The 25,841-nt window shown below is 43.3% G+C and overlaps 1 protein-coding gene across 1 annotated transcript in view; it reads left to right on the top strand.

Annotated features, from left to right (window-relative positions):
- Positions 1-5,709, top strand: part of TNFRSF19 (TNF receptor superfamily member 19) — a 35,019-nt gene extending 29,310 nt beyond the window's left edge. Inside the window, exons 5-8 of the mRNA XM_088522302.1 lie at positions 1,162-1,326; positions 2,509-2,634; positions 3,113-3,215; positions 5,309-5,709. Coding sequence (XP_088378428.1) covers positions 1,162-1,326; positions 2,509-2,634; positions 3,113-3,215; positions 5,309-5,702 — 788 coding nt within the window. The 3' untranslated portion in view covers positions 5,703-5,709. The remainder of the gene's footprint in view (positions 1-1,161; positions 1,327-2,508; positions 2,635-3,112; positions 3,216-5,308) is intronic.
- The last annotated feature ends 20,132 nt before the right edge of the window (positions 5,710-25,841 follow it).

Below are 25,841 nucleotides of genomic sequence, written 5' to 3'. Positions count from 1 at the left end.
CTTCTTTACTGACTTGAATTTTGATGCTATATTTTAATAACCTAATCCCATTTGGCAAGTTACAACAATGTGGAAAACCTGCTCTAACTTTGCATTCTACAGCTTTGATCTTACAGTAGAACATAGTACTACAAAACAAAGGTAAATAGAAATATTAGAGCAGATAATATTAAGTTATGACAGCACAGATAATTTCTCAGGTTTTAATCAAGGATATTCTGGGGGAAGAAGGCACATTTAAATTATTTTCATAAGTTAATAAAATGTAGATTGTGTTTTTTTAAAAAAACTTGCTGCAATGGAAATACCCATATTTTTGTCCTTTTTCTCATTAATGTAGAATTAATCTCATTCAGTTTAGATTGAAACAGATCATAGAAGATGACCTATCAGGATTAGGAAATTATCTTAAAAAAAAAAAACACTATTCATAATTTTATCTAGCTTCAATAGGTGCAGTTAGATTTCTGATGTCTATACTACTCGTATCTTTTACACTTGAAACAATGTTTTTCAAAGCTGCAGACGTTATTTGTATTCTCAGTGGAAATCCTAGATTTCATGTGAAAAATTACCATGGTGCCGTAACATAGGCAACAAAGCAAAAGTCCCATGCCACGTGCTCTAGGTGACCCTGCATGTGCAGGAGGTTGGACTAGGTGACCTCTAGAGGTCCCTTCCAACCTTAAGCGTTCTATCACAGTCTATGAAAATGGTACCTTTGATAGCATCTGTGGGCCTCTTGGTTCTTAGAAAGCATCTTTTTTAAGCAAAGTTCATGTAATTGTGACTCCCTCTTGTGGATAGCTTCTCAGCTCTGCAGCGGGATGTGTTCTCAATGTTAAAAATCATCAATTAAAACCTGAGAGATCTCTGTTTTCATGGTGAAGAGCTGATTCTTCATAGACGGTCAGAGTGCTCTTGCATGCATCTTTGCTTATTAAGCATTCATTTAGTGATCCATTTTTTTAAAAAGACCTTTTCATAATACATTTGCTGATAAAAATCTATATATAAATACATATATGCACAACTCATGTCTATAGCTTAGTAAATGGAACATCCTTTTTTCCTATGCTAAGAACCTAATTGTATTTTCTAGCCTTATCCATTGCTAAGACTTTTACATCCTGTCTTAGTTATTGTATAATTTTATTTCAGGTTCCACCAAAGTAAACCTTGTGAAGATCCCATCAACAGCTTCCAGTCCTCGAGACACGGCTCTAGCAGCTGTTATCTGCAGTGCACTTGCCACAGTGCTCTTAGCTCTTCTTATTCTTTGTGTTATTTACTGCAAGAGGCAGTTTATGGAGAAGAAACCAAGCTGTAAGTTTCCAACTACTACTGTTTCTTTGTAATAATTGCTTCCCAGTATTAGTTTGGCAAATCTTTTTGTAAATGAATGAATGAAGTGGAGGATCAATATATGTACAGCATTCAGGGAATTTAACATTGATATGAGCTAGCTAGCACAAGCCTAAGACTATATAAATCCATATGGCAGCTCAGTGTGGATGTTCCAGCTTCTACTGAGAAACCTCTTTGCAGATGTCCCAATATAGTCCAGCTGCATTGATTCTGCCCCACACGCTCTTAGAGCCTGCTGACAGGTAATGTTTGGGCCGTTTGGGATCTAAGCTGGAATAGCACAGAACTGCAAAGCATATGTGAACATGCCAATTTGGCGGATCTCTGCCTCACGTTCCATTGCAAAATGTAGATTATCTCAATGAGATGATGAATGTGGTCCAAGGAGATAGGTCCATCATTAATCCAATCTACTCCAGTTGCAGTTGTAAAGTGAAAAACAAAAAAAGCCACCTTCTCAATGTAATTTACATATTGTTTTAAATAAACAATACTTCAGGTCTTCGTTTTAAATTAAAAAGTAAAAACCTGAAAAGCAGTCTAGTTCCTATTCATCATTTTAAAATCTTTTTTAAAAAAATTTGATAATATTTAACAAATCCTGGATGTCAAAGAAGAGTATCAACATGGAGAAATTGCTGTTATCATTACTTGCAGTACAAGCGAAAATACCAAGATTCATAAAAGTATTGTGCCTAATGTAGGAGATGCTTTACAATGTAAGTTTTAAGAAATTTTTACTAAATTTCTTCAGTCTTCACTTAAAGAAACTCAGTAGCTAATATGTTTTGACCTACAATTATATAGATTGAAGGAAGTCTGCTGTTAGTACAAAGCTCTTTAAGGTAACATGTACAAAATCTCAGGGGCTGAAAGCTCCATGTAGAAAGTTTCAAAATGGAATTTTCAGAAGCTTCAAGTACTGAGAAAATGTAAGAACTTTCAAATCATCATCAAGATAAGAGCAGATGAACCAGTTGTTCTAGGGTTTGCTACAAAATCTCTGGTTTGCTTTCTGTCAAGCAACACATCATGACAGAGGACACCGTGCATTTGCGTGTGTTGTATGAATATACAAGACTCCGAACAAGCAAAAAGATGTCATTCACTAACATATATTGTAATTCGTTTTGTCCAAAGGGTCTCTGAGATCACACGATGTTCACTACAATGGTTCCGAGTTGTCGTGTTTCGACGGAGCGCGGCTGAACGAGTACGAGCGGCCCGCGTGCTGCGGGTGCCAGCGAGGCGCCTCCCCGACGTGCGGTACGCGGCCCCGCAGCCCTAAATCGAGATGAACCGTCTGCCAGACTATCTCAAAATGGAATAATATCCCCAAAACTCACTGAAAACCAGAACAACTTGCATATCAGAACAGACGCATTTATGACATTGACTAACATATACTTTAACACAAGGGCACGGGTTGAAATATCATCCTGCTGCATTAACCTTCAAAGTGTGGTACTTCCTATGTACTTAAATGACAAATAAATTAGGAAGTAGATATTTAAATTATCATGACTGCCATCTGTATTATTCTTAAGTTAAAGACTTGCCTTTTTTAGGTAACTCCATTTTAAAGTAATAAATGAAATAACTCTTTTTTACTATAAGAAAAATCTTGTAATTTTATAATATAATGTAACTGGTAAAATAATACATTTTCAAGAGTTTAGAGAAACTATATTTGCACAAAGCTTTTAGTGAATTTTACATTATTAAATTGAGTTTTATTCTTTAGGACCAGTTCACTTGATTCCGTCATTGTGCTGTGATGAGACCTGCAGCATGGAACCCAGCAGTCACAGTTGTGCTTTCCACTCTCAGACTACGCTTAATGAAAGGTACCTTAGTTTAATTAAAGATTAGCTATATGAAATTAGTATTTAGATGGGGTACAGTAAATGTTTGGAGCTGAGCGAAGGATTTAGAGGAATAGCCATCATATCCCTAAGTTTATGGTGAAAAATCTTGCATTAATGAGGAAAAAATATGTATTGTTCCAGTGTTATTTAATAAGTTCTGAGAAGCTAAGTTAGTTTCTCTTAGGAAGTGACTTGATATTACTCCATGCTACTTTAGAGGTTTTGGTGAACCCTCTTCTGACAGAGCAGGATGCAGAGTGTAGCAAAATGCTGTATGATCACATGAATATGGCAGGATTATGGTACACTTTATGAGTATTCTGAAACTTTTATTTTTTAGAAACCCTTAATGACTGTGAGATTTGAAGTACATATAGTAACCCTGAAATTTCTGTCAGAGTGTAACAATTGTTTGCTCCTAATCAGCTGAATGTAAATAGTTATTTAATCAGTTCCATGAGTTAAATGTATAAAATCAATGGTCTCATCCAGAGTTTCCTGGATACAGTGGTTAGCACAGGATGTATTTATTTCTTTTAACTAGACTTGTTTTCCATATAAGATTTAAACTGGTCTCTAGCTGTTCCGTTCTTGTGGCCACATATAACTAAAAATATAGATGCAGCTTCTTAATAGACCTTGCTTATGCAAGGTGGCCTTGTATATTTAGTGACTTAAGTATAAGACGCAAAATATCCCTTTTTTTTTTTTTATAATAAATTGTTTAAATGCCAGCAAAGTTAAGTCATCCCTCTGTACCACCCAGACTAACCAACTGAGAGTTGTGCAATTTGTGAGTGGTCTTCTGGTTAGGTCTTTAAAAATAAATGTCATACACATGTTATGCAGACATCAAAGATCTCATAGTTCCTTCCAGTAGAAATGCTCCAATTTCCTTTGCCAAAATAATGTATTTCCTTCCATTGTGGTTCAGTGTCCTGACTGTTGGCCTCATCTATAAAAATACTTTCTGTATATATCAAAGCTAACGAAGCATCATGTTTTAGAAGTGCAAAAGGCTACTTAAACACGGTTATAAGTACTATTAATGCGGAATGAGTTTTGGGCACACAAATCATTACAGTATATCAGATTTTAAAAATGGACTTTATGGTTTTACTGTGATTTAACTGTTTTTGGAAATAGAACATACTAGTGTAACATTTTTATGTTCTTAATTTTTTTGAGAACAATTCTTAATTAACTGCTTTAAAAACCTTTCCTGAAGTTTCAGTGGAGGCAGGTGTGCACAGTGCACTCGGACACGTCGGGATCACCATGAGCCTTAAATACACTTGAGTTGGACTGTTGGGTTCCTACTTTCACTTTCTTCTGTTTTGTGTAAAATAAAAATAACCCTTCTAAGAATTAAAAATTCTTGCAATTCTTTAATGTTATGACCTTACTACATGAAAGAGAATTGGAGCAAAACAGATGGAAGTGAAAAACCTGAGATGAATGGGCATTCAAAGTGAAATTATGCAGGTGGAAGGGATCTCAAGCAGTCATGTAGTCTATTCCCTTCTCCCAGTTTGGATCCTCTTTACTTCTTTTATTCTTGTTAGATATTTATCTAGCCTGTTTTCACAAAGGCTGGTATTGGAGATTCCATAGTCTTCCCAAACGTCTTTGTAGCTGCAATTTAAGCCTGTTACATCTTGCCTTAGCCCCCAACGCCAACACGTGCATTGGAGAACAAATAAATCTCTTCTTCTTTGCAGCGGTATTTTTGTACTGGGGTATTTTTCCATGCCTTTTTTTTTCTTTTCTTTAGGGTAAACAATGCCAAGTGTAGTTCATATTTACAAGAGCCCTGAATTCACAATGCAAAGTACTCCAGTCTTCCTCTCTACCTTTCCCAGTGTTCTCCAGAGCTGTCTGCTCTGGACAGAGCTAAGGGACAACTGTCTTTCCTTTCAAAGTAATTTTTGTACATGCTGCTTCTAGAGTATTGGTTCCATATACCTCATTTTATCATCTTGATATACCTGTCATTACTAATGACAGAAATTACAGTATTGGTAATATTTTCTAGAACGCTTTTGAAACCCTGTGTCTTTTATTTTTTACAGAGCTTCTGATTCTGTTGGAGAAATGATTCCTGCCTTCCTTGGTTCTCTTTCACACTCTACCTGTGGAGACATTTCAGATGCTTGGCCCCTTATGCAAAATTCAGCTTGCTGTGACAGCATCTCTTTCTGTGAATCATATTCAGAACTGGCTGGAGGAGCCCCATGTTCCTGCAGTCCTGAGACTGAAAATGCAGGCACTGTTGATTCGGATAATGACCAGGAACTAAGTGATGTACTTATTGCAGCTAAGTCTCACGATGGAAACATTGTAAAGTCCTTTGAAATCTCCAAACATAGAACATATATAGAGTTTTCATCTCTTCAGAATTCAGTGGCTGCTGAAAAGTCGCCAAAGACAAAGCACAATGGAGCAACAAACAACTCCACAGACTAATGAAGAGGTAAGAAACACAACTACAAACAACAAGTGAGAATGTAGAAGCCCTCCAGGAATACAGAGCTAGGTAAAATGCTAAAAAACACACACACACATACATATATATATATATATATATATATATATATATATATAAAATGCTAGAATTATGTTCTTCCACAGGTTGCACATAACAATTGCTAGAGTAAATTGCATCCTTACAAGAGATTCAACATTTTCACATATTAATTTCATTTACTATATGTAAAAGATGTAATTATTCAAACTGTAATTTTGAGGTAATATAAACGAGAACACAGGGATGAGCCTGTACAGTAATTAGTTTTTATGAGCTTTTTTTTTTCCATTAAATTTCACTGCAAACAATCAGTAGAATAGCCTTATGCCTAAACTACTGTGAAAGGCTAGTTTGTGTTTATGAGGGAACAGATGAAGAATTGACTGTGTGCAACTTAAAGGAAAAATATGAGACATGGAAGGGATCACCTCAAAATATGCATGAGGCTCCTCCGTGCGGTTTCTACAGAAGAAAGAAAAACAGAAGAGATAATCAAATGCCTTTTAATGCCATCCATATTGGCATTAAATAATCCTTGTCATTCTGTGAATTTGTCCATAGTTTGCCCATAAAATGTAGATGTAATTTAAGGAAAAAAAAAAAAAGCTGTTTTATAATTTTAAGAGTAAACTCAGGTCGCGAGTAAAATGAGAGGGAAAAAACAACTATCACCACAATAACAATGTAAATGTCATAAAAAGTCCCTCTGCCACTGTGCGATCATTACTTTTTTGGACATTAGTTGTGGCCTGTATTTTAAAAATGGAATTTCCTACTGCTGAAGTAACTTGGAGCAACAAGTAGCTAAGCTGTGAGAGGATCCCAGTGTATGTTACATGCACTCCTTATTACTGAGTGCTAATGTAGAGGGCAAATAATCTCCTATGCATGTACACAGGCACAGGAACAGAAGCAGCTGCTATTAGTGCTAATAATCCACCAAATTTAATTAAGCAAATTATTCTATCTGTAATTATGAACATTTCAGGTCACCTGCGGAAATAAAAAAACCTTCCTTTGATCCTCTTCCATTTAGTTTTAATGCCCCTTTCTTGCTGTTCTTAAATAAGAAGTAGAAAGTAATTAGTATCTAACAAAAATCTGAATGTGCTCACAACATGTAACGCCATAGCTTAATTCTGGGTAAATCAAGCCTTAGCTCTTGTGGTGACATTTGCAAGGGGAGAAAAGGAAGGTGAACAGTACAACATCAAGAATTCTTTCACCATAGATTTCAATAGTGTCACCCTTATAATCTACTCCTATTGCTAGAAATATCGATCTTACCCAAGTCACATAACAGCTTTCCAAATATATTATTTATCTTTTATTTTAAAGTTTGGAAAGCTGATGTATTGTTTTTGTCTGAAAGATGATGGATGACGAATGGTCATTAATGTCTATCAATGAGTGTCCATCTGGTCTATAAGCAGTTCTCATAGTTTCATTTTGGTACCTTCCAGTTACCATATTAGGGGATATTCTCTAGGTATAAACCAAAAGCCTAAGTGCCATGAGAATGACTGCAGCCCTCTGCACTCCTATCGCCCTCCTCTTGAGAGTTTCTCAATCAATTTGAATGCTCTCCTGATGTTTTAAGGGAATCTATTTCCATATTAACATGACAAAAAAGTGTGGATTGTTTTGCCAGTTAAACTGAATAATACCTTAAGAGATATGTGATTATTACCATTTAGAATTTTAACAAATGAACAGAACCACAGAAATTAAAAATATTACTAAAAAATAATTTAGATCTCGCTGTATTTGTTATGCTGTATATTTTTTTCTTCTGATTCATGTAAGTATAAATATGTAGATATCATTTTTAATTTGAGACTTCAATGTTCATTTCTTGATGTTTCTGTGTCATGATGTATTACTATTGAGAGAGGAGTCTGAGTAAGCAAGTTTTTCTTCATTTTTTTCTTCTTCATGGGCTTCATTGATTCATTTTGTGCAGTGTCTTCATACTCAAAATCTACACTGCATCATTTTATATGCATTTTTGATGCAGAAAATCATGATGCAGTAAACAAGGAATAAATAAGTACTTATTTTTTTTAGCATTTAGTCAAGTGTAGAAGTACACACTGGTTTTTTATGAGTTTGTGTAACCATGACTGTTGTTTTCTGTCAGGAAGAAAAGCCATTTCTCTCGCCACGAAAACCGATTGCTTCCCTAATGCTCCTCTGCCAGCTCTCATCCAACGTGCTCCGGGCCTCAACCTTCCATGGTTCCACAATGAGATGGAAAAATCGGCAGCGTTTCCCGCCTTCCGAGCGGCTGCATCCGAGCCGCAACCGCTGCCAGGGGACACTGCAGGGAGCGTCCTGGGAGAATCCCGCGCAGGGATCCGTGATCTCTGCCATCTCTATTGCAAGAAGAAGCTTCTGTTCCTTCTGATTCTCACAAAGCCTACTGGAATGAATTCAAAAGGATGTGTAAATACAGCACGCAATGAGCAAATCTGAGTATGTTTGGATGGGTGACTTAGATGTGGCTGCAGATGTCAGCACGCGGGGGACAAGACTGCCAGTTTCTTGCTTGCAAATGTCTGCATGCATTAGGATTTTTTGGGCTGGTTCTGATTTTAACTCAGCTTCCTCCTATTGAAGGAGTGAGAAATGAAACATTTCTATTTAGGCAAGGATCATCTGTTGAGAAACTGAAGCCTTTGTTATGTATTACATTATAGTCAATAAGCTAGTTTGGGGAGTAAAAGAATTTGCATGTTACAATATATATGGTTGAAGTCCCCTCTGGCCAATTATTAAACTTGTGGGAGGGGACATTGTTTTATTTAATATAGCAGGAGATTAGCTTGAAATTAGATTTAGTTTAATGATTTTTTTGTTTAATTGATAGGCTCAGTATTGGAAGACAGCTCTTGTTGTTATAGCATGTATTCTTTGGAAGCTGGAGTGATAATCATGTCACACCAAAATGGCAAACATGGAAGTATGCATAAAATGAGAGCTGTTACGATTTTTTATAGTAATGGATTCTTTTCAAGGGTCAAGCTTCATGTTGACCTAATCCTTTCACTCAACAGGCCTTTTCTCATTCATTTCACTCTCTCTTCCTCACTGTCGTATTTTCCATAAATCTGCTTTTTCCACACAAAATACAAAAAGTTTTGTAACTTTTTTCAGAATGCCTCTGAACTGAATCCTCAGCTTAGGCACATGACTAGGAAATTATTAGTTTTCTGCCCTAATTGTCGTTCACATTTTTTTAACTGCAGTTTGTCACACCGTATTCTCCATAGTCTTTTGTTCTGCAGACTTTTTTTTGATTAAAATAGTGTTCACTTCTGTGAGTAAATCTGTAACCTCTACTGAACGTTGCATTCAAGAGGCTCAAGTCTGTCAGTGAACTCTGCCAAATATTGTGGAAAGCTCCCAAGGTGCCTTGATAAAAGCAAAGCAATCAGCAGAGCAAATGCAAGTTTACAAGCAATACTGCACACCTTCCAACCATGGCTTGCATAGCAGTGCAATTGATAGGATGTGCAAATCTTATCACAAATATGTGATTTGTATGTGCAAAAATCATGAATAGCAATCACCACATCTGAATCAAATAAGTGAATAAATTATAAAAATGATATTTTTATGTGGTAAACACTGCCTTTTGATTACTGATGTAGCAGAAAAAATATGCAGCTGTACAATTATTCAACTCTACATACCTTAAAGGATATATACGAATAAAATTAGTTTTCAGTAGTTTCTGTGGATACTTTCATACATTTTAGAAATAACAAAATACTATTTTCACTACATTTGCATGAAGAGATGTGTGCTTTGACATTTGTCATGTGTGCTTTGTATATAACCTGTAAATAGGAAAAATCCAATGTGCATTTCAGTATAGGGCAAGATCTTTTTAGAACATGTGGAGATTAAACTTTTCATTAATAACAGTTATTTAAAATACTGTGTTCAAACACTTTGCCAGCACCTGCCACAGTCAGTATGTTTTCCCATTGGAATTTACACTTTGTCTAACTTTTTTTTGACCAGCAGCTCTAGATAAAACATTCATTCTTTAAATGAGTGACACACAGCTTGAAAGCAGACTGGGAGGAAAAATGAAGAGTGCTTTTTAAATATGTATGTATATTGTGTATATACTTTTTTTTCTTAATTTAACCAAATTGGTCTTTTTTATATTGCCTGTGGCAAGCAATGTTGTATATGCCAATAGAAAACATAGGCTACCACCACATTTACACTGTCTGCATGTCACTTCCAGGGGCTTACAGTGCTGTTACAAATGCTCCTTTAAAGAATCTAAATTAAAGTCATGTATAAATCATTTTGTAATACTTTTTCTACTTGCGAATAAAATGTTAAATGAATCTCTCTTGGTTTGTTGATTTCAAGAAATGGAGCACGAGGCAACACAAATAGGGATTATTAAGAAGGGATTGACATGGTTTAACTGACAGAGCACTGAGAAGAAAGAGAAACTCAGGATTTGATGAGTGCATGTGAGTCAGTGATTCCTTATGGCAAAGACATAAGCGCAGTGCCTGGGAGCTGGATCCAGGGGATGGTGTTAGGTAATACAAAAACAGCTTGTCTGTGGGAGAAAATTTATAGCTTTTTTTCGATGGGAAATCTCAAATAAAATTGAAAGATGCCCCATCTCTTGGCAGGGCCTACTTTATGCTAGCGCATTTAGGTTAGTTCTTTTCCATGTGTCACTTTCCCCAGTCTTTTATATAGGTAATTTAGAGCTTACCTGCAACAGGAAGGGGTCCTGGATTTATCCTTAAAGAAAAAAAAAAAAAAAGAAAGAACGAAAGAAAAGACACTGCAATACTGAGACCCACACAAGCAAAAATAGATAAAAATAAGCAGAAGTTACAGGCACTTCAGCTGTATGTGAACACCAACCAACTCATGTTTTCAAACATGTTCAAATAGATTTCAATTCTTTCCTTACCTACAGAAAACTGATTAGCGACTATGCAACAAAATAGTCCGATCATGTAACGTGCAAAGCACCGACAAGTTTGCTGGGTTTGTAGCCATGATAAACTTTAAAAAACTGTTAGCAAAACTTAAGTGACAGAGGCTTAAGTTAGTGTTTGACTTTGCATTTACTCTGAATAAAGGTTGTGAGCGCCGTCATCTACGACAGCTCAACCCTCCCATAAGGACTTGTTAATCTGAACTAACGCAGTGGCGCAGGAGGCTGAGCTGTCTCAAGTGTGCACATTTTTATTTGTCAGGTGGCACCCTGAAGAAGACATAACCTAGAGACGGCTGGAGAATGTCTAAAACCTGCAGTGGATGGTATTAAAGCCAACACCAACAACTGCTGGCTATAAACTTAGCCGCAGCGCAAGGGCCTGTAAGATCCTGAGGAGCCGAACAGGCTGCCTCCGTGGGCTCTTGAGCACCCAAGGGGGTTATGACCACACGCACAGAGTGACGCACAGTCACGACAGCAGGTCAGTAGTTGGGCCGGGAGGGTGGCTTGATGGAGGGGCTGAGCTCGCCCAAAGGCCTCGTGCGGCTTGTGAACCTGCAGAGCAGTTCGTGTTGCTTCAGTTCATTTTTATCTGCTCATATTGCCAAAGAGAGCTTTGTGACCAAAAGGAATGGAAAAAGCAGGCATTTTTATTATTTTATTTGGAGACAAAAAAAGTAGACAAAAAAAACACAATGCAAAACAAACAGCAAGAACATATGCGATTCTAAGATTTTAATAGACTTTGGCCATATCAGATATAACCACAAAGCCATTAGCAAGACTGCATTTTTTGTTGTTGTTTGACTGACTTTCTAAGCGAAGTCTGCAGAAAAAAAATGTCCCCGCAAAAGGCTGTTTTCCTGCTTCCGTTTCTCAGGAGCCTGATGTCTCCTGCCTTTTCTGCACGGTAGCCCGTGCTCTGACTCTAACACTCCTCCTCCTAGCACACGTTTCCCATAGCGTGGCTTTCCCTTTTGTGGTGGGCTCTTGGAGGGCGCTGCTTTTGCATTCCTGGGCAGTCCCTCCAAGCAACAACCCTCATGCATGACATGAATCCCCTTGCGGGCTTTGAGGACGCCCGCTCGGACGCCGCTGCTCTGGTTGGTGTTGCAGAAAGCAGGGCCCTGCCCCGGGGAGGGCAGACGCGGCGCCGGACGGGGGTGCGCTGGGCCGCAAAGCCGCGCGCGGTGCCCGCGCGGCGCCGTTTAACGTGTCCTGGCTTTCAGCATGAGCGTTGGTAAAACCCGCGTGGTCGTCGTTGCATAGGAGCCTCTTTGATGATGTCCAATAGGTTGGTGACTTCAATAGGCTGGAATAAGAGTGGGGGGATTTGCTAGTGATCCTGCTGGGTTTCACAGCAGCCCTGAATGGGGGGATTAGTGGAAATGTTTTCTAATAGTCCACAGGCAGAGAGGGTGGTGGAGTGAGGGGCTACTACAGCGTCAAGCAAGTGACACAGCTTCAACAGTAGGGTCATTTTGGCACCATTTCCATTGTCCCATCATTTGATTTCATAAATTCTTCCTTAACACCGTTGGATTTTTTTTTTCCTTGATATGACAAAGGGAGTTTTGGAATGGTCAAAAGTTTATAAATGACATTCTTCTAAAGCATTGGTGGAAAAGTAGGCAAAAAAAAAAGAGAGAAAAAAAAAATGAAAAAAAGACTACAGCTTTGAAAAAGTGCTTACTGTGAGCCTGAGTCTCTGTGAAGCTATTTCTTCACCCCCGTTTCAGTTTACAGATGGACAAGCAACATGCTGAATATGCAAAATTTTCCCCATGTATATGAAATAAATCTGAAATCCTTCAAGTAATCAACAGTTTAAGGGAGAGCACCGAATTAACTTAGAAGAAAATAAATCATTGTAAATCAATAAGTCGTCTTTCTTTGCTCAAGATCTATATTCAATAGTGAAAGAGGCATTTTTAAAAAGCCTTTGGAATTTCCCGATAAATGTATATGTGCACATAAATACCAAATGCATATGAAATGTACTGTAACAGGGCAGGGATCTGACCTCAGCCCACCATATTCATGGCAAAGCATTTGTAGTGCTTTGTTAGATTCTTGCATTTGTACCAAAAATGTAGGCATCTGTGGGTTGAGCTAAAAGGAGTAGCCTCATTAAAAATATTTAGTATAGGAATAGCTAGTATCTTAAGCAGGCTTCAGCTAAAGTGAATTTTAGATAATTCTCTTAGCTTGTAAAAATAATTCAGGAAAGCTAGGATCATGCTTATGGAAAAATGTGTGTCAGATGGGTCTTGGTTGGTTCTGCCAGGAAACCACTTGGGTTAAAGAACGAACGTCACTAACTGATGGTTACTATAATGCAAGATGAGGAAGAAGGCACCTGTTACCCTGGCACAGTTTACACAAGTGTCTATTCTGGTACTGGTGATGCTCATATGAACCTCCATGACGTACCCACAGAAATCCTAGCCTTTTAGGAAGGATGTATTTTTTGAACGCTCCTATTTTCTTAAAAAGATGAAAAAAAAAGAAAAAATGATTTAAAACCTTCCACATTAATTAAAATTGTATCTTTAAAATTATTTTAAACTTCAGAAGGCAATAGCCTGTCCTGTGGACAAGAACCACCCCCACCTTTATTTCTGAAAATTATTTATTAACAGCTTATTTATGAAAAAGTTTTCACTTTTAACTAACAGGAGTGACGGTCTCAGGCAGAAGAAACTGCTTATGTTTTAGATGGTTTGGTACCTATTTCATTGATAGGTTAAGAGAAAAATAAACCTGTGCATTCCACCTACTATCTTTGGTTCAAAGGATCCCATAGATCTGCAGGGAAGAGCCCAAGAATGCCATAAATTAGACATCCTGTGGCTTTCAACAACAAATAGATAGTGTTTGAGTTGATTCAAAGATGTTGGCAAGTGCTGTGATAGAGATTCCTGCATATATCTGTCTGCCAGATGATGTTTCCTGACACACAGAATGTCATTGATGAGGTCTCCCTGCACTCACAACGGGAGGATTTATTTTCCTAGAAAACAAAAGAAGCCTTTTTGTTTCCTTTGGGCAGTAGGTGGACTGAGGGAGGAGAGGGGAGTGGTAATGCCCAAGGAAGGCAGACGGGAGCCAAGTGAGGGCCTGACGTGTCCCGTGCGCTACAGCTGGTGACCTCCCATCCCTCTCGCGGCTCCAAGCCTCCCAGCTGGGCAGAGATAGCTGAGAATGTCCTTGGAAGCCTGAATATCCCCCAAACTGCAGCATTAAACGAGGAGAGGGAGAGGGAGAGCGAGAGGGAGAGGGAGAGGGAGAGCGAGAGGGAGAGCGAGAGGGAGAGGGAGAGGGAGAGGAGAGGAGAGGAGAGGAGAGGAGAGGAGAGGAGAGGAGAGGAGAGGAGAGGAGAGGAGAGGAGAGGAGAGGAGAGGAGAGGAGAGGAGAGGAGAGGAGAGGAGAGGAGAGGAGAGGAGAGGAGAGGAGAGGAGAGGAGAGGAACCTTTGAATTCGATGGCTTGGATATGCACAGTCTGCATACAGGCAAAGGCTTACAGCCTTGAGGATTTCCCTGCAATTCTTTCCTGATCTTAAGAAGTAGAAGTTGCCTTTCAGTTTGGCCTGTTTTTATGCTGCAAAACCTGAAAGAGGGTTTAAATTCCTGACAAAAATCTGTTTTCTTCCCAATTACATAAATTTTCGGAGATTAAAAAAAGATAAATTTTACATAAGTTACGTTGCACACAAGCTGCCCATAATAACACTCCAATTTCATTTTCTCATGGACCAGAAATGCAGTTATTCAAATGCCACCCAGAAAAGCCAGGCAGTTGAATGCTGATTCATGCTCTGTTACCAAAGTCTCTCTTTGGTACTTTAACTCCTCGCATGCAGTTTGGCTCAGAGCAATCAAAATAACTCCCTGAGCCAAGCTCACATCATCAAACCATTCTTTAAAAAAAAAATCTGTCACTGAATCATGGTTTATGAGTAGTTTAACTACAAGAAAGCAGACAGCTGGAGACGGGATAAGGTAACTGAAAAAGCTCCTTAAAGAATTATACTGGAACAGTGTTCAGTAAAATTCCCGTTTGTGTATTAGAGGGTGTTTTTAGAGTGGTAAAATTAAATGTTAGGCTGCTGTTTTGTGCTGGTGATGTCTTGCTGTGAGACAGCCAACCGTTCGACCCTTCTGTGACTGCCCAGCACGTGTTTCCCTTCACTTGAGTCTCTGGAAGAGCCGGCTTTCTCCCTTCTAGAGAAATTCATAGACACTAAGTTTTTTTGCAGAAATCACAATAAAATTTCCTGTAATTTTTGTAAACTCGCCCAACTATTCCTGGTATTCACAAGGTGTAAGGAGCTGCGTATATCAGCAAGCTCTGCCTGTAAATAAATCCTCATGCCCCGAACCACCAAGCTGCTGCTGGAGGAGGCCTGGGAGGGAGCCCCGACAGTGGTGTCTGCTGCTGCTGCTGCTTCAGACGGAGCCGTATGTGATCTGAAAGGGCTGCTCGGTGGCAGGGCCCACAGGCACCATGAGCCTGCGGCCCTGCCCACCCCTGCAAGGCCGGGCGCTCGCGCCCTGGGCCTGCGCAGCGCCTCATCCTCACAGGCCGAGCGCGCCGTGGAGGCGGCGAGGAGCCAGCAGGCTGGCGTGGGCTGTGCTGTTAAACTACTGCATCGCCAAAGAGCAAGAAATCAGAATGTGCTGAGATGTGACGTGGAAGGATCCCAGGACCCGAGTGACACAGGGCATGAGGTGCACCAGGGTAGATTCCTTGGCGGAGGTGAAACTTTAGAGCTACTGCTAATTTTGACCTCCGGGGCAGAATACAGATGGGTGAATCTGCGTGGGAACCATTCCCACCTGGACAGCAGCCCCTGTGCTGCGTGGTGCTGTGGACCTTGGCGGGATGTTCCAGCATCACTGTGGCTGCAGGACTGCAGGTCACCAGTGAGCCCAGGAGTCGCTGACACACAGGATCATAGGATCATTACGCCTGGAAAAGACCTTCAAGATCATCGAGTCCAACTGTAAACTCATCCCCACCCGCCTGCTAAACCACGTCCCGAAGCGCCTCATCTACATATTTCTTGAACGCTGCCAGGGACGGTGACTCCACCGCTCCCCTGGGTAGCCTGTTCTAATGCTCTCAGTGCACTCTTTCTGTGTAGAATTTTTCTCTAGTATCTAACCTAGGGGTATCTAGGGGGTAGCCCCTCAATCTATTAGAAATGTTTGGGTCCCTTCCTTGTGCTGTTGACCAGCTCAGGAGCATTTCCAGAAAACTGCAAAAAACACCAAAAGAGATGCTTCTTTTAGGGAAACAGCTTTCTAACAGTTCCCCTTTCCCTTTTAAGTGAGAGAATCACCCGAACTTTGCACAGGTCTTCACAGAAGCATTTTCACAGATTCACCTGGAAGATAATGAAACCGCGACACAAAACACTCCCAAACACCTACAGCCTTTGCTTTGAATTCACCCAACTGGGAAAGTTGCAGTTTACAATTGCAGTTCAGCCTTTAATCCTGCTCAAGAAAAACCTACAGTTATTTGGTGATTAACGAAGTGTTCCCATATTTTAAAGCATCATGATAGCCTTTACTTAAGATTAACCATAATTTATTGATTTTTTTTAATGTTTCTTTGGTTCACCTTCATGCACGTAAATATGGAATATCTTTTTGTTAGAAAATGAAGCATTACTACTGAAGCTAGGCGCGAAGGTCTGGAAGGTTAGTGAGAAGTCACTGTATGGTGCCCCCACTCTCTTTTCCTCCTTAGACATCTGCTTGTAGGCACTTTGGGGGACCTTTATGAGGTAGAAGGAAGATGGGCCCAATCTGACCCAGGACAGCTGTTCTGAGGCCCTTGAGCTACTTAAAGGTGCTTTATCCAAGAGAAAAATGTAGTTGTGCTTAAATATATGCACTTTGCTGAACACTGTCCTGCAGCAGATGTGACATTTATGGCATTAAGCTGTGAGACAGAAGAAAGTGTCAGCCCCCCAGCACTGCTGTGCAGTGCTGCAGCCTCCCTTCATCCAGTCAAAAACTGTTTCAACAGTTACTTTTAATTCTTAGAAGACCTGCAAATCTTTGCCCTTTCATGCATGTTTTCATTTCCACCACTTGCTCCACCTTTCTAGTTCTCCACTTTCATGCCTTTGCTCCCCTCACTTTGTGACACCATTTCCAGAGCATTTCATGACAGGAGCATCCCATGCCCTCCCTTTTCCTTTCCTGTCTTCACTGCGAGCCACAGCCTCCTCCCTGGCACATACACTTGAAGCTCTTTGCATCTCTCATCTGCAAACCCAAACCATTACCTCTCTTTTCCTATTTGGTCCAAAAATGCCCGTGTGTTTTCCCAATTTCTGACGGCAGCTCATCTCACGCTCCCAGTGTCCAGAGCTTTTCGTACAGCACTGGTCACATCACTGCCCTATCGCCCCCAGCTGCCAGCAGTCACTGACCTCCCATGCCAGGTTTCATTGCTCTGTCCTCTGTGTCTTTGTTCCTTTCAGCCTTTTGTTTTATTCTGCCATATTTTTCCCACATCACCAGAGGATACTTCCCCAAGTCCCTTTCTCATGTCTCTTTACATACTTATTTCAATCAAACTTTCAGCAAACATGGTGCAAACAAGAGCTATGTTTCAGCTACATGGAGTGTAGGGTGCTGCGTGGAGAGCATGAAACTCTCCTCCAGACCTAGGACGTCTGGTACCTAGGCCCTTCATGCAGCACTGCAGCGCACCAGGAGCAGCAGGAAGGTCCCTTCGGTGTCCTCCTGGCTTCCTGGTTAATTCCCTAGTGATGTGGACACAGAAAGCACATGCACACATCCCAGCGACAGGGTGGTACCAGCACATGTTTAGAGGACCCCCCTAGGCGACTCCTGAGGATGCAGCAGATGAAGTCCTCTGTCACGGTCACTGGTCAGAGGGACAGGGAAAATCCCTGGCAGATACACATGTGCCTGGCGTGTTAGTGCTGGACACTGATGAGCGTCATCAGCGGGACCAGGAGCAAGTCTGCAGAGGCAAGAGCCAAGTGATCACACAAGACATCTCCTTTCCTAGCAAAGAAGCCAAGTTAATCTTCCGTTTCCCGCCGTGTCTTTGTGCAGCTTTTGAACGTCTCCCAGGCCATGCAGAAGGGGGTGGGTTCAGGTGTCAGAGCAGAGCACAGCGGCTTTTCTGAAGGCCGAGATGGGTACCACCCCGCTCCCTGCACCAGCACCCACCGCTCAAGCCAAACAGAGCACGAGGAGGACCCTTACGGCCGAAGGCCACCGGCTGGGAGAGAACCAAGCCAAGGCGGTGCAATCTGGTAGCTTGGCACGACGAGTGGCACCCAGTGGCACAGGCAGAGCTGGGCTCTCAGTTGCCCCAGGCAGTGCCCAGGCATGCAAACACTGACTCCTTTCCGACAGCGGTCACAGCTGGAGCCAGGGCCTCCTCCCGTGCCTTGCTGGTTGGTTCACTTTTCAATTGCTCCAAGGTTCATCTGCAGACAGCAATTTGTCAGCTGCTTCTGAGGCCACAACCGCGTGCAGACAGTGTGGCCTTGGATGAGCCACGTACCCAGGCTACGTGCACATCTGCAGCAAAGTGCCTCTGCCTCGAGGATGCAGGAAAGGGCAGCTTGGACCTACCGCCTGGTCCAACCATCCAAGCGTGTTGCCACTACAAAATATGTGCACTGAATGCCTCTGTGCTGACCCACCTGTGTGTGTAGATCTAACATTTTACATTTCCAGCCCTTTCCAGGATGGTCTGGCAGCTAAACATGGGGCCACAACATGTTTATAATGTGCAGAACCAGTTGAGCAGCTCGCAGAGGCTGCAGTAGCAGAGTTTATCTGGGAGCCTTTATTCTTTGCATTCTGTTCTATATTTAGGAGAGTCGTGTGTACATAACATTCAGTCTGAGGGTGGGAAGAACAAGCAAATATCAAAGCAAGCTTTGAGCTTAGGAATCCTTGGGGACTGCCAACAGGTTGCAGGCAGAAGCTACAGGAGCAAAATGGTGTAAATAAGGGTGTAATGGCAGTTGTAGCTATAATGACTGAGTCCCAAGGAGAAAATGATTATATATCTTGACTCCCAGATTCATACTCATCACCTGGGGGGGTCATTTCTGAAAGTGTCCAAGTCCCATGTTGGGAGTGACTCAAGCCTTAGGAACCGTTTTTGCTCCCAAGTCACCGAGGCACTTGTGAAAGCTTCGTGGAATGCAAGAAGGGAATTCCCTAGAAGCGCACGCTGAAATAAAAGATTTTCAGTTAAAAAGAAATCTTCAGTGAGTTCAAATAAATCCCGCTGCTCGGTTATCCCCATTTTACGGCAGTTTACTTAGCAGAGTCTCTCCATGGCGGCTCCGATGTTTGGACGTTAATTCTCCTGGAACTCCGATGACCAAAGGGTGCTGCCGAATCCAGAGGTTCCTAGTTCAAATCCCAGCAGGGATTAATTCCTCCACGGCTCAGGCACCCTTGCAGGAGTGTTCGGCTGTTAATTAAATGAGTATCCCTGTAGAAACATGCTCATGGCAGAAGGGCAGCTCTGCGAAAGCAGCCTCTTCTTAGACAAGAAATGCCAGGCAGAGGCTCCACGCGGTGCCCCGGGGCTGCCCCGCGCCAGCTGCAGCTCCTGGGGGGACGGACAGACCCCGAGGGACTTCCTGAAGCTGAAGAGTGCGAAATATGAGACTGACTTCAAAGCCCTGCAATTCAAAGCTCCCTACAAAGAGGCAGCCGAGCAGCCTCCCTGGGCCAGGAATGGGGGCAGGAGAAACGCTCAGGGAGTCTTAAACTGCGTGCCCTGACGTGCAGCTTCTGCGCTGGGCCCTGCGCCGCTGGACAGACGGTTCCGCGATGAAGCGCCCCAGGGTCGCGGAGCCGGCCTGGAGCAACAGCCACTGCCGCCTCAGCGCCGGCCGCTGTCACCTCAGCACCAGCCACTGTCACCTCAGCGTGCGCGAGCGGCCGCGGGCTCCCGGCCTCTGCCCGAGGGAGCCGCGCAGCCACGGCAGAGCCTCCGAGCGGCCTCGTGCTGCTCCCCAGCAGCATCACCAGGGCCCCGTGCTTGGGGCTCTCTGCTCCAGCAGCTCCTCCATACAGATAACGCGGCAATACCCAGCAGCCCCAGCCGCTTGCAGGACGTCTCCACCTGGTGCCGCTCCCTTCTTCCAGACCTGGCAACGAGAAGCCATAAGCGGGTGGAGGTGACATCTAACCTGCAGCAGGTGCGAGGTCATCCTGATGCCACTGAGTTATCAGTGCTGCGGTGACCCTTTCTGGTGGGCTTTGGCTGCAAAAAGAAACCAGAAGAAAGTGCTAAAAGCCACCAAGGAGGTAGAATGCCTGTCAGAAAGGATCAAACTAAAAAAATCAACCGATCCATTGTTAACAAACAGATAGGTATTAAAAATGCCATTTTACAGAAATCTGGTAATACTTTAATGAAGTACAAACACTGCTATTACAGAACCTTTCGCCGTATTCAGGTGGAAATGATGCCACCGATCCTCACTGTTGTGGGCTGCAAATGTTTCTACGCACGTACAGACACATCCCCTGAAGGGGAATTTTAGCACGTGCAGTCCCACATGCATCTGTTGGAATGGGACTGCATCCTGCTCCAGCAACCACAGGCCTCCACGCAAGTGAAAGAGCCATCACACACCAGCATCTACAGTATCTTCGGAATCACTACAGCTTCCTCAATATTGGACTCCAAGCATTTTAGCTGGAAAGCCAGGGCTCTCAGAAGTCTCGTACTTAAACCACCTGCCTGGTTTTGGGGTTTTCCTTTGAAAACAACGCCGCCAGCGTTTCTGCAAATTGGGTTGCTAGCTGAAGTTTCTTTGATATTCTGAACAGTGTTTGTTTAACATTTTAATAGCACTTGCAGCATTAGCAGGGCGCTGGCAAGGCGGGAGGGAGGCTGCAGGCGGCTGCACGTCCCCAGCCTGGCCCCGCTCTGTGTCGGTGCTTGTACAACCAGCACAGCAATGCGGGGTGCAGGAGTTACGGGGTAGGTAGAAAAAGCAAGTAAAAGACGAGAGAAAATTAAAATCCATCTCATAGGCCACAATAGGAGCACAGTGTTGCTCCTACTGCCTGGCTGCAGGACACCAGGGTTCATCCCTACAGTCAAGGGGAAGGGAGAGGGTGAGTGGAGTGTGTCCAGAGAGCTGGTTTTCCAGCCAGTGTTGGAGAGAGCGGGAATGAACTGCCCTGCTGTGGGGATGTCTCCACGCCTGACTTGAGCCCAGCTGGCTGCTGGTGCCACCAGTGGCCAGGAAGGTCCCTCAGGAGCTTGTCTGTGGCTCCCAGCGCAGCTGCGGCACAGTCAGAAACCCAGTTTTGCAGCTCAGCACTTTCACCCATCACCCTCCACCAGCATCCAGAAATTTGGCTTGTAGCACAGCCATGCATCCAAAGATACGAGGGCCCAAACATATATCACTTACACCAGCAGTGGCAGCAGTGATGGCTTTCCAGATGGGATTCTCCTTTAGGGTAAGTCAGTGCAAACAGAACTAATTATGTGGGGGATTTGCTACCATCAAGGAAGCCCTGGGTGTTCCTGGGTGGGGAGAAGTCAAATCCTTTTCTGAATGGATGTAAAAGAGAGCAAAGAAAACACATTCAAAACAAATCTTAAAGATTAATAAAATATAGGCTTCAGTTCAGTGGAAGGAGAAGGTGGTAAAAAGCAGCAACAGTATAAAAGGGAGGGCCCATAGCTAATTCAGATGATTTGGCAGAAAATGGACTTTTTCCCAATATACAGGCAGAAATACAAAATATTTTGCCTACGCTATCATTTTGCTTCTAGTTAGGAGGAGTTAAAATAAAAACTCTTAGGAGGAGTTGAAATAAAACTCTGGGACTTCAGCCAAGCCACCAACTCCAACTTTATATGTCTGCTCTCTCCCTGTACATATTGTTATCACTGTTTCAGGTCCTGATATAAACACGCTATACGTGCAGCTCCCACTATTGGCAAAGCCTCTCCAGAAATCACGAAACCCAGCTCTGGCCCTAAACACTGACTCCCAGCACCAGCGCTAGCAGAGCTGCATTTTGCATGGACACAAGGGCCTTTTTTGGACTGAGAGTCCTGCCTGAGACTCCTCTGCTGGCTGGGACACCAGGAGCTCTTACTCCCCTGGGGCCTCCAGCACAGAAAACCAGGAGCTCCACCACAAATTCACTCCATCAGGACATTCGTAGGAGTAGGTAGAGTCACCTCGTCCTCTGTATTTGTTTCCATACATCCCTCAGGGCCATCAGCGTCTTTGAGATGAGACTTCCATCTCTTCATCAGATTTGACTGGATGGGTTCAAAAGTCCATGGAGGAAATGGAGACAGTGCACGTTCAAGAGTGGTGCTACTCCTTGCTGCCTTTGCAAAGCAGCTGACCACCTGCGTGAATCAGAAAAAAGGTAGGAGAGAACCTGAAAAGCTGTTTTTATTTGAACATGTCTTCTGTTTCTGAGCCTGTTATCTGGAGTGTGGTGACTGGAATCTGAAATGCTCTCAGCTGGAACACAGGGTCCTCGGAGGCAGAGAAAGATGTAAAAAAGAGTCTAGCTTTTACTGACCACTTGAATTTGTGAAAGGCAGAAAAAAAAACTGAGAGGTACTTTTTGCCAAATGAAAAAAACAAAGCTGGAGAGGCAAGACAGGTTGAGAAACAAACATAAAGCAGAGAAAGAAAATGAAAGTCTGTAAACAAAAGCATTGAGGTTCATTGATCTCAGCTCCCCAGTATTTCAGAACAGCTAATACTCATACCCTTCTGTCAGACCAAGGGAAAGGCTTAGAAAAGCTTGCAGGCAAAATAAGGAAATGCTCCAGAGGATCTGACATTACAAACGAAAACTGCTAAAACTACTTTGTCTTGGCACACCTCCACTCCCAGACAGGTGATGGAGCAGCTTGTCCTGGGTGCCATCTCTAAGCATGTGGAGGAAATGAAGGTGATCAGTAGTCAGCATGGATACACCAAGGGGAAACTATGCTTAGCCAACCCGACGGCCTTCTACGATGGGCTGGCTGGCTGGATGGATGAGGGGAGAGCAGCGGATGTTGTCTGCCTTGACTCCTGCAGGTATTTGACACCGTCTCCCATAACACCCTCTTTGGCAAGCTCAGGAAGTGCAAGCTCGATGAGCAGACAGTGAGGTGGATTGAGAAGTGGCTGAATGGCAGAGCTCAGACGGTTGTGATCTGCAGCAAAATCTGAAGGCCTGTAGTTAGTGGTGTCCCCCAGAGGGCCTGAGTCCAGTTGTGTTCAATTTCTTCACCAATGATCCGGATGAGGGGACAGAGTTCACACTCAACAAGTTTGCCAACGATACAAGAATAGGGAGGCATGACTAATACCCCAGAGAGGGACCTGGACAGGATGGAGAGTTGGACAAACGGAACCTCATGAGGTTCAACAAAGGCAAGTGCAGGATCTTGAGGATCTTGTCCCTAGGGAGGAATAACCCCAGGCACTGGCACAGATTAGGGGCTGACCTGCTGCAAGGCAGTTCCGCAGGGAAGGACCTGGAATTCTGGTGGACAACAAGTTAACCATGAGGCAGCAATGTGCCCTCGTGGCCAGGAAGGCCAATGGGATCCTGGCCTGCATCAGGAGGAGCGTTGCCAGCAGGTCAAGGGAGGGGATCCTGCCCCTCTACTGATGAGGCCACAGCTGGAGTATTGTGTGCAGCTCTGCTGTTGTGATTAGCATGGGGTAATTGTGTCTTCTTTTAACCAAGTGGAATTATATGGCAGATCCTAACAGTGCTGCCTCTTGCTTGAAGCACGAAAATACATCTCAAATTCTTTACAAATTTAAAAGGTGACAGATTGCCTTTTCAACCTCTTAGCTGCAGCACATGGTGTTTGTGCAGCTCTCCAAAGACAGTGAATTGCAACTTAAACTCTAATTTGTAACGATTAGGGTTTACTCCGGCTAACACACATCATTCTGATAACACACGTAACTAGTTTTATAGAAGCTCTAGTATGTTATAAAAGTTGCTGTATCACCTATGTTCCCCCAGGGCTTTCTTATTATTCTGTTACAGCTCTATTCTTCTAGAATGAAGATGTAGACTCATCTCTACCTGAGAAGCTTCTGAAGACAAGACATTCAAATCAATTTTGTTGCATTTTCCATTTCTAAAATCTCTTTGAAGAAATGAGATCACTTTGGAGTTCCAGCACTCCCACTGCTCAGAGCTGGAAGATCTTTTCCTCCCCTACAGTCCCTAAACTGCCGCTGTGCAGCTCATTACCATCAAGAGCAGATTCTACAACTCAGCAACCAGGGCTGGCATCTCTTTCAAATAACCTTGAGGGAAAATCCTTACCAGGTGTAAATATAGATCTTTAATAACTCCATCTGAGCTATGGAAATTTATGCTGGGTAAGGATGTGGCTCCATCCTGAGTTCAGCAAAACGAGTTGACCAGACTCTGGCTCCTGTAGGGGGAAAGCAAGCGTGAATACAGCTCGTGAGCTTCTGCATACCAAGAAATACCTCTGAGTTTACAAATATTTTTTTAAACCCATTTTGATCACAGAAAGTAGCTATGAAGTATCCATTGAGTCCTTGTAGCTGTTTTTAAAGGGTAGTTTAGTGAACATAATTTATTTTTTAAAACCTGCCCCATTAACCTATTGTGACTCTACTAAAAGAGGTCAATGAGCTTGCCCAGTCCTTATACCAAAGGCTGCTGCAAACAGGCACCAAACAAAGGCTCTGGTTATAGGTAAAGGTTGCTAATACTCATACACGTAGCCAGTAAATGGCGATAATGCAGTAGTGCTGCTGCTGTCCCATGGTGCCCAGAGCAGGGGGCTTGGCCGCTCCAGCTGGCAACGTGTTGGCGCTGCTTGGCGTGGGCAGCGGATCGCCCTGGCATGCGCCTCCCACTGCTCAGGGAAGTGGGGAGAATCGCTGGATATCACAGAATCACAGCATGGTTGAGGTTGGACGGGACCTCTAGGGATCATTGAGTCCAACCCCCTGCTCCAGCAGGGACACCTAGAGCACATGGCACAGGGTCACCGGGGGGACCTGCCAATGGGTATGGGGACAGGCCAATCGCGGCCGCGGGCTGGGAGCGCAGAGCGGATCCTTCTGGCATTTGGCTGCTTCTCTGGCACAAGCCCAGTGCGCGGGTCGGAGCGGCGGCCCCACGTGCACCCCGGCTCGAGGAGCCGCGTGGCTGTGGCAGCCGCTGCGGTGACAGGACTGCGAGGAACCACGAGGCACTTCCTCCAACTCTGAATGTCCTCAGATTAGCTAAAGGCATTTCACCCTATACACGGAAAGCAGTATTGTGTAGTACAGTGTTAAAACACTGCTCTTGGGGAATTGCATCAACTTTGGGTAGCTGCATCAACTCAGTCATATACGACAGCCAGAAAAAGCAAACAACGGTGGCATCTGACAGCTGAAAAATGAGGGAAATAAACAATAATAAGTTTAGTGATCTATATTTTAAAGAATCTCTGTTTTCTCTATAGTTATCAGGACAAGAAAAAACTATCTGCCAGAAAGGCACTGTCCCAGCCCAAAGCAGGTAGGATTTATCCCTTTCAGGAGATGCCTGCTTCTTTCATCGGGCTGAAAGCCAGGCTGCAAGGGCAGGATGCAGCGATCTGCAAGTTGCCTCCTAGGCCAAAAGGGGCAGGAGACACCTCGCAATTTCATCAGCATTTCCACAACTCACGCCAGCAGGGCAACCACCATTTATTCTGTCTGATCTTTATCAGCGCTTTTGCTTCTGGTTTCAGCGTTTTCTCTTTTAACAGATTATTTGGCTACTTCCTCTGAGTAAGAAGCCGCAAGGGCTTCCTCCCCGGGCAGCGCGGCGAGCGCCCCGGCGCTCCTTTTACGGAGCCGCGCGCGGAAGAGCAGCCGCAGCAGCAGACTTGAAAGGTAAACAGGGAAGATCAGAGGGGCCGCCCCGCAGACCTGCTGGTGCTGATTTGTATTTCCTTATCGGTTATCTCCTTCCCTCTCCTCCCTCAGCACACTGCTCATTCTCCCACGGTGATTCTCACGGGGAAACCTACGTGTTTTCGTTCTGCAATAA

The sequence above is a fragment of the Tinamus guttatus genome, unplaced genomic scaffold (genome assembly GCF_059628265.1).
Source record: "Tinamus guttatus ecotype Peru unplaced genomic scaffold, ASM5962826v1 Tinamus_guttatus_pri_ptg000150l, whole genome shotgun sequence".
NCBI lineage: Eukaryota > Metazoa > Chordata > Aves > Tinamiformes > Tinamidae > Tinamus > Tinamus guttatus.
The sequence above is the reverse complement of the archived record's forward strand: the minus strand, read 5'-3'. Positions and strand labels throughout refer to the sequence as shown.